This window comes from Scaptodrosophila lebanonensis, unplaced genomic scaffold, assembly GCF_003285725.1.
Source record: "Scaptodrosophila lebanonensis strain 11010-0011.00,11010-0021.00 unplaced genomic scaffold, SlebRS2 tig00000101-arrow-pilon, whole genome shotgun sequence".
In the NCBI taxonomy this organism is placed as follows: domain Eukaryota; kingdom Metazoa; phylum Arthropoda; class Insecta; order Diptera; family Drosophilidae; genus Scaptodrosophila; species Scaptodrosophila lebanonensis.
Genome location: NW_022060569.1, coordinates 2439416 through 2452033, shown reverse-complemented (window position 1 = coordinate 2452033; position 12618 = coordinate 2439416). Strand labels below are relative to the sequence as shown.

The window sequence follows — 12618 nt, the reverse complement described above, 5'->3', positions numbered from 1 at the left end:
TTATATGGGTGCCAGGACACCATAATATTGAAGGTAATTGCATAGCAGACGAGCTGGCAAGGGAAGGAACCAACGCAGACATCCTTCCCGACAGGGAAGGTATGGGAATGCCGTTAGCATCCTTTCGGCTTTCGACGCGCAACCATGCACGTCAAATAGCACAGCAGCGCTGGGAGAGCACGAGCTCGTGCTTTCGAGCTAAGCTTACCTGGACATCCCTTAACATAAAAAGGACTTTAAAGCTTGTGAAGCTGAAAAGGAGTGAGATCTCCATGGTGGTGGGGACTCTCACGGGTCACTGTCCGGTTGGCAGACATGCATCGAGACTAAACATCCCGTTTAACGATTTCTGCAGAAGCTGCAGAGACGAAGAGGAAGAGGAAAGTGTGGAGCATCTCCTCTGCCACTGCCCGGCGCTGAGCAGGCGCAGACTACACACCCTAGGGAAGCCATTCTTGAGCGACCTCTCGGAAATGAAAAATGTAGAGCTCGCGGATCTAGTTAAATTCTTAAATACCACCGGGTGGCTGAAGACTGACCAGCACAATTAGGGATTACATGGTATCAAAACGGGCCTTAAGGCCTAAGTGGGCGGGTGAACGTTATCACCCCAGCCATTTCAACCTAACCTAACCTATGCTCGATGTCACCATGTCGCGTTAAATGTCATTAAAAATTGTTTTTGTGTTGACGACATGCTGGCTCCTCATAATGATGTATTTCGTTATCATCTGCATGAGGATAGCTTTACTTCGTTGAAGCCGACAAAGCGGAATATATTATCTCGTTTGTCTGAGCAACTTGGGCCTTTGTGCCCCATCGTCACAGCGGCCAAAACTCTGTGGCAAGAGCTGTGGCGATTTAAGCTTTGGCTTTCGAGCGGAGAAAGGACGCCCTGACGGACTATGCGGCAGAGCGACGAATCGATTGGTGGTTCATTCTTCCCCGACCTCCTCACATAGGAGGAAAATAGGGTAAAATTCTTGATCAGCATGACGAGAGAAATCGATCTAGACATGTCCGTCCGTCTGTCCGTCCGTCCGTCTGTCCGTCCGTCTGTCCGTCCGTCTTGATGAACGCGAGGATCTCAGAAACTATAAAAGCTAGAATAACCAAAGTTGGCATCCAGATTCTCCTAGGTCCGAGTAAGGACGAGTTTATTTTATTTTTTGGAATTTTCCCCCCCTTCCCCCGCTAAAGAATTTCGTCAATAGCGTCTACATTTCAAATACTACCTAAACCAAACTATGCACACATAATTTATATATAATTATTCAATTCGGTCAATTCTAAGAAAAGTTATTAGCGAAACAAAATCTCGCCAGTACAACCCCCACAATGGGCGCATATAACTCAGTGACGGAAGTTTACCTGGGTACAGGGTATTACACTGTCGGGCTTGCTCGACTTAGTTTAGTTTTTATAAATAAACTGAAATTACTAAATGGCGACTTTAAACACTAGAACTTTGAACACAGCTTTCAAAACAACAAACAAACTTATAGAAATTTGTGTGTCGCCGAGTCGGCAGGTTTGTTTGTTAGCGAAAATGTGAGTGGTAACAAAACTGTCATTTAAAATGTACAATACGGAGCATCGAAACAAAATGTAAGTACATTTTTATAATTTCTGAATTCATGTGGAAATCCTTTTCTTCAGGGGAACACAGATCGCCCGAACAAGACTCAATCTTCGTGCAGTTTATGGATATACGTTCGGCGATAGGGTGGCTGTTGCTGCTCTTGGGAGGCGCTTAAAGCAAATTTAAATGCAAATGGCCCTCCGTGAATAATTCAAGCTCCAACAAAAAATTTAAAAAACAGAGTATGCAGTTTTCTTTGTATTCTTTTATTGATTTTACAAACCAAGTTTTATGTCGATCGGCTAAAAAATGCGGATTTTTCAAACAAACGTTGGAGCCTGTTTTCCCCCCTTTGGTGCTCGAGTTTTCCAAAATCCCTTAGTGGGCACCTATACTATGAAAGGATACTTGAGTCCAAATTTCAGCTTCCTAGCTTTTACCGTTTGGGGTGTGCGTTGATCACCAATCAGTCAGTCAGTCAGCCAGTCAGTCAGTCAGGACAAACTGTTTTATATATATAGATGCAACATAAATATATCTATATGTATATCCTGGCGAATTGAAGATCTATATAATCCTCATAATGGAATTGAAGTCGCGCCAACGAAGATTAAAGCTGGGTGTTGAGCTGCGACTGGGACGGCAAGTGGTCGTCGACGGGTGACGTAATATGCTACTTTAAGCTTTAATTGTCCATTTCATCCCTGGCCATTCCATTAAAATACGAAACATCGTTGACTGGGCAAATGGCTTTTACTGAATGCTGTCTGGGAAGATCCGAGCGCCTCCCAGTCGAATTAGGACTGGTCGTAGAAAGCTTGTAGATATTGCGTGGTTCACAAATTATATTCCACGTTTAATTAGCAATAGTAGCTTTTAGGTTGTTGTGCTTTCCGAACCGTGTCTAGCACTTTTTCAAGGAATATCACCAATTTCAAGTTATTGGATATTACCGGCAAGACCAATTTCTATAAACATGTTTCCTTTAGTGTCCAAATTTAGCAGTAATAACATACCTTGTCAGACACCAAATACACTTCACTGATTTTATTATCCCAATTCTTGTAAATTTGTTTGCGACTTGTGCTATTTTAATCAGAGCACATGTAATTTAACTCACAATAATTTATTGTTGTTTCAAAAAGTAAATAGGCACGTCCGATAAGCTCAAGCTTCTCTTTAGCAATGCCTACCTATTGCTGCATACTATAAATGGAGAGTGCCAAAATCGAACTCATGTACAGTGCCAATACATTACATACGTATGTGCATAGCTTAAAAGATAAGCGCGCTAGCTTTCGTTCAGATAACTGTATGATTGTATGACCATCTGCCAAGCAAGTGAGCTTAAGTCAAGGTTACCTAAGAGCACAGAACCAACGTTGCTCTTATCTCTCAATCTGGCAAAAATTAAGAGTTTGGATAAAATCAACCTTGTAGAAAATCAGCCACTACAACTTCCACTGAACCATGTGTTACTCAACCTAGTTTGGTTTTGGATAACATCGGTCGTATTTCATCTCCATTGATGACAGCTCATGTGGTGATCTAGTTTGCGTGACGTTGTCCTGTTAGCAGCAATGGTGCTTGATTTTGTAACTTTTTAAGTTACGAAGCTACGTGGCAAAGAATTAGACAGATTTTCGTAGTTGATTTGTTGTGAAGGAAGCTTTAAATCGTTTATTAGCCATACATAATTTAAATCGTGTATTGTGCCTCTGGTATCACTTAGCTTGATATTTGCTCGCTCTGCTGTTGACTCGAATCTATATAATCCTCCTGTCCAGCTAAAGCAATCGGGGCTCATTGATTCCTTTTGAATCAATTTCATGAGCCAGACTCATATCCATGATAGTGGATGTACTTTCTTCATATAAAAAGGAAATTATCTGTTTGGAATATTTTTGCCATTACCGTCGCCTCACTTGCCTGTTTGTGTAGCAGCTTGTTGTGAAATTTCTCGCAATTATCAATTTTGCAAGCCTCTCTTAGATTGCATTGACATTTATGAAATTTCAAACACCAATATCACGCTTTATGGCGGTTTGCGAAATACCAGCGTTTCTTTACAGTAGAGTTGAGAAAAACGTTGCATTTAATGAGGTCGTGTTAATCCTTGTAGCAAATAGAACAAGTTGCTCTAGCCTTTGGCTTTGGGTTGCCGGCCGTATCAACAATTTTGTTCGCTTTTTGTTGCTCTGCATACAATGTTACCGGGTTATTAATTGCTGACACCTTTTGGAAGAATGAAATGTCTTGAATAAGATCAGCCTGTTTCTGAGCGCCTTGGATAATCGATGTACGACTTATTCGTCAGGAAATCCACAGTTCCTGCTTGAAGTTTCAAATTGGTGTATGAAGTGCTTCCAGGCTAGCGCAGATGATCCGTCGAATTCCAAGTTTGCCGTCGAAAGCTTGTCGTAATAGCATTTTTGCCATTGTTTTTTGCATGGATTCGTCGTGTGGTGTTTCCGAATTGCGTTGCTGATGTACCAAATCGGACATTTGCCCGTTTAACATCGAGCGTGCGTGTTTTTCGTTGGACCGTGCAGAATTTGAAGAAGAACATTTTGTCAGTACAGCTTTGGTTTTCAAAACATTTCTCTTACTTACCTATGCTTCTTCTTCCGCTTGAAGAAGATCCAACTCACGCGTGCACCTATCGATTCCATTCTTAATTTTCGCTATACCTTGTTTGTCGTTTGCAGTGACGTCACTATATGCTTCTGCCAGTGCGTTTCAGCTTTTTGAATTTTTGGCGCTTTAAGTTTACATTTTCCGCATCTACATTTTCGAATTGTTCGTAGACCTCCAGTTTCAGCTTTTGACTCATCGTCGCTTTCGATGGTGCCAACTGATATAACTTCCACAATTTTGGCCGCCATGACAGTTTTTGTCGTACTTGCATCGGCGCCAATGTCAAGAAATTCACAGACGCGCAATAGAGCGTTTTTGCCTAGTTCCTTGATAATTTCCAGCTCGTGAAATTAAATTTTTAAGCAACAAATTATGCGCAACTTGACCATAGTTACCAGAAGGGCCATACTCAAAATACTAAACAATAACGATAAATTTCTTAATACTAGCTTCATCAACTATTAACAAGTAAAAAAGCTAAAGTCGGGTGTCCCGACTTTGAAATACTCTGTACATATGTTTACAATATTATAGAAAATAAAAAAAATTAAATTAAATTAAATTAAAAATAATTGTGATCGATTTTACCTTTCTCGGTATTCGTACTCACGTAAAGGTGTATAATTGCACATATACAAAGCAATTGTGCCTGTGTGAGTGGATGTATGCCTATGCGCATCTATTCGTGTCTGTGTAAACATGTTAGCAGTCAACCAAACAGCAACATCAACAACAGCCGCGGGCAGCGCTTGGGCAGCGCTTGGGCAGCGCTGCAGCAGCAAATATATTTATGGCTATAACTTCTTGTTAAATTGGTCTATCATAATGAAACTTGGCATATGGACACATAATAACTAACTGGGTGTATTTGCAAAATTTGAGTTCGAAATTCCAAGAATTACGGGAGTTAGAGAAAATCGCGATTTGCTGGGGAGAGGGGGGAGGGAGGGAAATTCCAAAATAAACATTTTCTGCGTATTCACACAAGGCATTTTGGACTAAAAGTTGGTGGCCCTGGGTCTTATAGTCTCCGAGATATAGGCGATTATACGAATGGAAAATCGGGAAAACCTTCATAGGGGGGAAGTGGGGGAGGAAAATCAAAAAAATAAAACAAACTCGTATAGAATACACACATAAGGCATCTTTGTGCAAAATTTGGTGTCTCTATCTCTTATAGTCTCTGAGATCCAGGTGTTCATACGGACGGACAGACAGACAGACAGGGCTAGATCGACTCGTCTCGTCATGCTGATCAAGAATATATATACTTTGTGGGGTCTGCCACGCCTCCTCCTGCCTGTTACATTTTTCAGCTCCCGCAAACCTAATATACTTCTGTACATTTCATGTACAGAGTATAAAAACTACTTAGCGTTTGGTTAATTCATAAGATACAAATGTTTTCTGCTGTTTTGTACTGAATTGATCTTACCGCACTTAATACCCTGAATATCCGCCATTATTATTGATGATTTTTTCGATTCCTGCAAACATAGAGAATAACAAGTAGTACATTTCATGTACAGAGTATAACAACTTCTGACAAATCTGCACTTGTTTATAGTTGGTAAAGCCTTTTATTAACACGCTTCTTTTATTTCAATACAAATAAAAAGTTTCACAACCCACGCAGTACATTAATACTTATATAATATTTATAGAATAATATTTTGGAATTTCGAAATAAAATTTGGTAATTAGTGATTATGTGTGCAACTGCACATTTACATAGAAATTGTGTCTATGTGTGCAGAGTTGAGCCAAATCTACAACAATAACACGTGTTCTGCGTGTTCATATAAGTCATTTTGAATTAAAATTTACTGTCTCTACTCTGGTTTTATTTAGAAATTGTTTTATTGCACATTTTACTAATTCTGCAATTACAATTTATAGACTGATGCGGGAGGAAGAATCGCTGGATAATATTAAACAATACTACGTCAAATGTAACAAGAGAGAACGCTACAGTCGAGCAAGCCCGACAGTGTAATACGCTGTACCCAGGTAAACTTCCGTCACTGAGTTATATGCGCCCATAGCAGCAGCAAAAAGAGGAAGAAGAAGAGCGAACTTGTTGCTGCAGTTTGGGGAGGTTGTACTGGCGAGAATTTGTTTCGCTAATAACTTTTCTTAGAATTGACCGAAATGAATAAAATTTTGAACAACAGTAGACAATTATATATATATTATGTGTGCAAGGTAGCATTTGAAATGTGGACGCTATTGACGAAATTCTGTAGCGGGGGAAGGGGGGAAAATTCCAGAATTCTCACTCTATATTTGGAATTTGGTGATCGTTTTGCAGATTAGCGAAACCAAACGAAACCATTTTTTTTCTTATCGCGTCACATTTTTAGTAATTAATGAAGTTTTTCAGGTGGTGCCCTGCAAATTGACACAGTTACAATTTAAGTTTATATTTGAAAAAGGTAGGATACATCAGTTGAACAAGCGGGATTCTAGGTTGTTAACTTCTTTGTATCTGAAACAATTTGAACAATGCAACTAAAATTATTTCCATTTCTGTACAAATGATATTTCTTTCTAGACTCGTAAAACTGCAGCTTGGCTAGCAGCTAAAATGACGTCTGATGGACACTCCGTTGCAGTGTTATCTGGTGATTTAACTGTGGAGCAAAGACTAGCTGTTTTGGATAGGTTTCGGTCAGGATTAGAAAAAGTTCTGATAACAACTAACGTGTTATCCAGGGGTGATATAATGGATAAATAACTATAAAGTTTACATAACATTGCTCTTTTTTTATTTTCAGGTATTGATATAGAACAGGTTACTATTGTTGTTAATTTTGACTTGCCAGTTGATGTTCGTGGAAATGCTGATTGTGAGACTTACCTACACCGTATTGGTCGAACAGGACGTTTCGGTAAGTACGTTTTTTTGCCGTAGTAGACCCAAAGTTAATGGATTGTTTATATGTACATATATGATCAGTATGATAGGAAGAATAGATGTGGATATTTTTATTTATCGAAAAGTACATAAAATTTATCACAAACTATATGACATTTTGTATATACAAGGTTTGTTCCAAAGTAAACAGGACTTTGAATCGACTGATGCGTTAGAATCTGCTATCTTTATCGATTGTCCAGTGAGAATTTCATGACATTTCATCGATTGGAAGTGAAGTTATTGCGTTTTAAGTGTCAGTATGTTTGTGTTATCGGTGCGAAAATGAGCTTCGAACAAAGAGCCAACATTAAATTTTGTTTTAAAATTGGTAAAACTTTTACCGAAACGTTTCAATTGATGGAACAAGTTTATGGCGATGATTGCCTATCCCGTATCCCCGGTTTTCTGTGTTTCTCATTATAAAATAGTTTTTTTCTTTTAAGTATTTTGTACATACTGATAAACCATAGAAGTCGAGAATTCGATTAAAAATAATTATATGTGCAAAACGACTTATTTGCCTTCTGTCTGCGTTAAAGTAAACAAATAATTTTAATTTCCTTATGCAAGTACAACTATAGTATAAAAAAGTACCGGATACGGGCAATGAGCGATGCTGGTATACAAATTGGACAAATAGCATCTGCCATAAATCGGTATCGCAATACAGTAGCAAAATTTTCAAAAGATTCAGATAATTATGATGTTGCCAAGCGGAGTGGTTTAATTGCGGCCATAGATGAGCGGACTACAGGACATATCCGACAAAGATGCACGTATGGCATTCTTCAATAAGTACCGATTTTAGAAGGAAGAATATAAGATGTCATTTTTAGCGATGAAAAAAAGTTAAGCTTGGATGGTCCTGATGGTAACCACAAATATTGGAGGGATATTCGAAACCCAGGCAGACCTGCTACAAGCGCAACCATGGGGAGCATCGCTAATGGTATGGGCTACCTTTAGCTCAAAAAGCAAGTCCCAAATACGCTATGTCCCGAGTAAAATGAACACCGAAAAGTATATAGAACTGTTGGATAGGGAGTTCATATCATTTGAGAGCAATTTCATTACGATCGGTGGATATTTTAGCAACACAACGGACCAGGAACATACCGTTAATACAGTGGCCAGTGTTGAGTCCAACCCTGAATCCTATAGAGAATATGTAGGGCATTTATATATTCCAAGCAGTATGACACTCAAAAGCAGCTTCAAAATTCAATTATAGAAGAGTGGGCACAAATTGATGAATTCTATGCCATGGAGTGTGGTAAATGGTAAAGGAGCACAATGGTTATGTTATATTATGTTTTGGCTTAAACGTCATTTTATACATTGCACATATGTATATTTATTTTACAGGGGTAGAATATTCCAGTCAAGCTTACGCTTCTTCAAGTCCTCTTTACTCAAATTAATTTGTTTATGATTTGTGAGACATAGTTTTTGAGCTGAAACTTTAAAGTCTTTTCCGGTCGGTTGATTTTACCAAGAACAACGACAGTTTAAGTGACTTTTTATACTCTGAAATGTAGAAGAGTATTCTTTAGGTTTGCGCGAGCTGAAAAATGTAACAGCCAGACCCCACATAGTATATACATATATTCTTGATCAGCATGATAAGACGAGTCGATCTCCCCCCCCCCCCCACTCCCCCAATAATGGGGGTTTTCTGTAACACCGTTCGTATAATTGCCTCGGAGACTATAAGGCGTAGGAACACCTAATTTTAGTCTAAGATGCCTTTTGTGAATACGTTGAAATTTCCCTCCCATCCCCCTTCCAATGTTCGCGAAGGACATAAAAATTGATTTCTCGTTTATTCTCGTTTATTACTTTCAGGAAAGTCCGGAATTGCAATTAATCTCATCGATAGCGAACGATCTATGGCAGTATGTCGAACTGTTGAAAAACACTTTAAAAAGGAAATCCAATATCTAAATACTGAAAACGCTGACGATATTGAAAAGATAGGAAATTAATTTCATCGTTGTTATAATCAGTTCGATTACGCTTTTTCTAAATTTATTAAGTGAATAAAAATAGCCCTATACAAAATTGTGTTATTTTATTGGCAATGGAGATAATTTTGAATGCTACAAACGCACGTAACTGAACGTAAAAGTTGTTGTAGATTTATCATCGGGCGTGCCACAGAAATCTCTTTCTCTCAAATTTCGCCCTAAAACCAAATCTTGGTGCCAGGGAAATTTTTTTAGATGTTTTCAAATCTCGTCTGTTTGGCCAGGAGTTTTGATTTAAAAAATCATAGCAATATAAAGTTTAGTTTTTATAAATAAACTGAAATTACTAAATGGCGACTTTAAACACTAGAACTTTGAACACAGCTTTCAAAACAACAAACAAACTTATAGAAATTTGTGTGTCGCCGAGTCGGCAGGTTTGTTTGTTAGCGAAAATGTGAGTGGTAATAAAACTGCCATTTAGAATGTACAATACGGAGCATCGAAAAAAAATGTAAGTACATTTTTATAATTTCTGAATTCAAGTGGAAATCCTTTTTTTCAGGGGAACACAGATCGCCCGAACAAGACTCAATCTTCGTGCAGTTTATGGATATACGTGCGGCGATAGGGTGGCTGTTGCCGCTCTTGGGAGGCGCTTAAAGCAAATTTAAATGCAAATGGCCCTCCGTGAAAGATTGTCGAAGAATGGCGACGAGTAAGTACATTATCCACATACAGCAATTCATACTTCTGTAATTAACGCATATTTATTTAAAGTTGTGGAAGGACTGAACACAGTCAACAAAACAACACCCGAGAAGCCGAAGGCAGATTTCGGCCATTCGCGGCAGCGAGGCCGCTGGAAGTGCTTGTTTCAGAGAAAACATCTGCGTTGAAAGGCATAGCGAAGGAGCTAAGGAGGCGTACAAATCGTCCACAGAGGCGCAGAAATCATCGCGATTGTGGGGCTGTTCAAGCAGCAGAGTTAAGAAAAACAAGACAGAACGCTACGGTCGAGCAAGTCCGACAGTAAAATAGCCTGTACTCTCCACAAAAAAGAAACAAGAAAGAACGCTACAGTTGAGCAAGCCCGACAGTAAAATAACCTGTACTCTCCACAAAAAGGAAAAATTAAAAAAAAAAAATTAAAAAAAAATTAAATTATTAAAAAAAATGAATGAATGAATTAATTAAAGTAATTAATTAAATTAAATTAGAATACATGTTTATGTTCAGTTTAAACAGCATACATTTACATCACGTACCTATGCGTGTTTATATGCGTGTATGTATGCAGCACAAAGTTGAACAAAAGCAACAACAACAACAAAAGCTGCGGGCAGCGCATGAGCAGCGATTTTACTTATGGCTATAACTTTCTTCAGAATTGACCTATCAATTTGGCACACGGACACATTAGTACTAACTGGATGTACCTACCAAAATTGATTTTAAAATTCCGAGAATTACGGAAGTTATAAGAAAAAATACGAATTGCGGGGGAGTGGGGGGGTGTATCAGAAAAAATAAACAAACTCGTTCTGCCTAGGGCTTATAGGAACCTTGATACCAATTTTGGTTATCCTAGCTCTTGTAGTTACTGAGATCCTTGCGCTCATACAGACAGACGGACAGACGGTCAGACGGACAGACGGACATGGCTATATCGACTCGTCTTCTCATCCTGATCAAGAATATATATACTTTGTGGGGTCTGTCACGCCTCCTTCTGTGTGTTACATACATGCGCACAAAACTAGTATAGCCTTTCACCCTTTGGGTACAGGCAATAAAAATTAAAAAAAATTAAATTATTTAAAACAAGAGAGAACGCTACAGTCGAGCAAGCCCTACAGTGTAATACCCTGTACCCAGGTAAACTTTCGTCACTGAGTTATATGCGCCCAAAAAGAGGAAGAAGAAGAGCGAACTTGTTGCTGCAGTTTGGGGGGGTTGTACTGGCGAGAATTTTTTTTGCTAATAACTTTATTTAGAATTGACCGAATTGAATAAAATTTTGAACAACAGTAGACAATTTTATATAAATTATGTGTGCAAAGTTTGGTTTAGGTAGCATTTGAAATGTGGACGCTATTGACGAAATTCTGTAGCGGGGGAAGTGGGGGAAAATTAAAAAAAATAAAATAAACTCGTCCTTACTCGGACCTAGGAGAATCGGATGCCAACTTTGGTTATTCTAGCTTTTATAGTTTCTGAGATCCTCGCGTTCATCAAGACGGACGGACAGACGGACAGACGGACGGACAGACGGACGGACATGTCTAGATCGATTTCTCTCGTCATGCTGATCAAGAATATATATACTTTATGGGGTCGGAGATGCTTCCTTCTGTATGTTACATACTTTGCACAAACCTAATATACCCTTTTTACCCTACGGGTACAGGGTATAAAAATGAATGAATGAATTAATTAATTAAATTATCATGATGAAATTTGGCACACGGACACATTAGTACTAACTGGATGTACTTACTAAAATTGATTTCAAAATTCCGAGAATTACGGAAGTTATAAGAAAAAACACGAATTGCGTGGGAGTGGGGGGGGGGGGGGGTGCATCGAAAAAAAACTCAAACTCGTACTTTCTCGGTCTTAGGAGAATATGGAAACCAAGTTTGGTTATTCTAGCTCTTATACTTTCTGAGATCCTTGCGTTCATACGGACGGACGGAATTTGTGCATGTTCGTTTAACGAAATAGTTTGTCAAGAACAAAAATGTAACGGACTACTGAACAATTTTTTGTCAAGAACAGAAAATGTTCATTTAAATACCTTAAATGCCTTCCTACTGGTAACCTTTAAGGTGAAAACATATGGGTAGGTTATGCACACACAAAATAAATACAATTGGAAACATATTGAGCCGGGTTAAGACGGGCAATACCTGCTAGTACACTATAAAAACTATTAAGGATGGGGGTGTCAACATAATGCTACGGGGGTGGGTCATCGTTTGGGTGTTGATCCAATTTTTGGTTTAAGGACGAAATCTGCCCTATCAAAGAAATGCTGGTAATGTTGGACTTTTTTCAAGATAATGACCCTAATGATCCGTCACACATTGCAGCTTGCAAAAACAAGGTTCCATGAAATCAAAGGTTCTTTGATGGAATGGATTTCTCAATGTTCCGACCTAAATCCCATAGACACCTATGGGGGAATCTTTTTGGGCTAAATTCCAAAAACAGACGATTTATGGCAAAAAGTGCAGACCGCATGGTATGGTATTCATCTCCCAACATTTTGGCCAAACTAGCAGAATCTATCCGTCGTCCAAGCATAGAATCTTTCAAAAATCATGGTGGCTCTACCAAATATTAGTAATAACCCCAAATTTTATACATGGTTTATGGCTTGGAATTAAACAATTTACTTTTTTCGAGCTTAAACTACAGTGAACACTCTCTGCCGGACATTCACGGTCAGCTAATTTTTGTCCTGGGACAAAAACTCTCCCAAGGGGAGTGTCCGCTTAAGGGGATAC

The 12618-nt window shown here is 38.8% G+C and overlaps 1 protein-coding gene across 4 annotated transcripts in view; it reads left to right on the top strand.

Moving 5' to 3' along the window:
• Positions 1–9185, top strand: part of LOC115628125 (DEAD-box helicase Dbp80-like) — a 32082-nt gene extending 22897 nt beyond the window's left edge. For 3 of the 4 annotated variants that reach the window (XM_030524102.1, XM_030524103.1, XM_030524104.1), the window contains one exon: positions 8985–9185. In XM_030524102.1, coding sequence (XP_030379962.1) covers positions 8985–9124 — 140 coding nt within the window. In that variant the 3' untranslated portion in view covers positions 9125–9185. Of the gene's footprint in view, positions 1–6773; positions 6937–6996; positions 7111–8984 lie in introns of all 4 variants that reach the window. The other variant, XM_030524105.1, reaches the window with a different exon arrangement.
• Positions 9186–12618: the final 3433 nt, after the last annotated feature.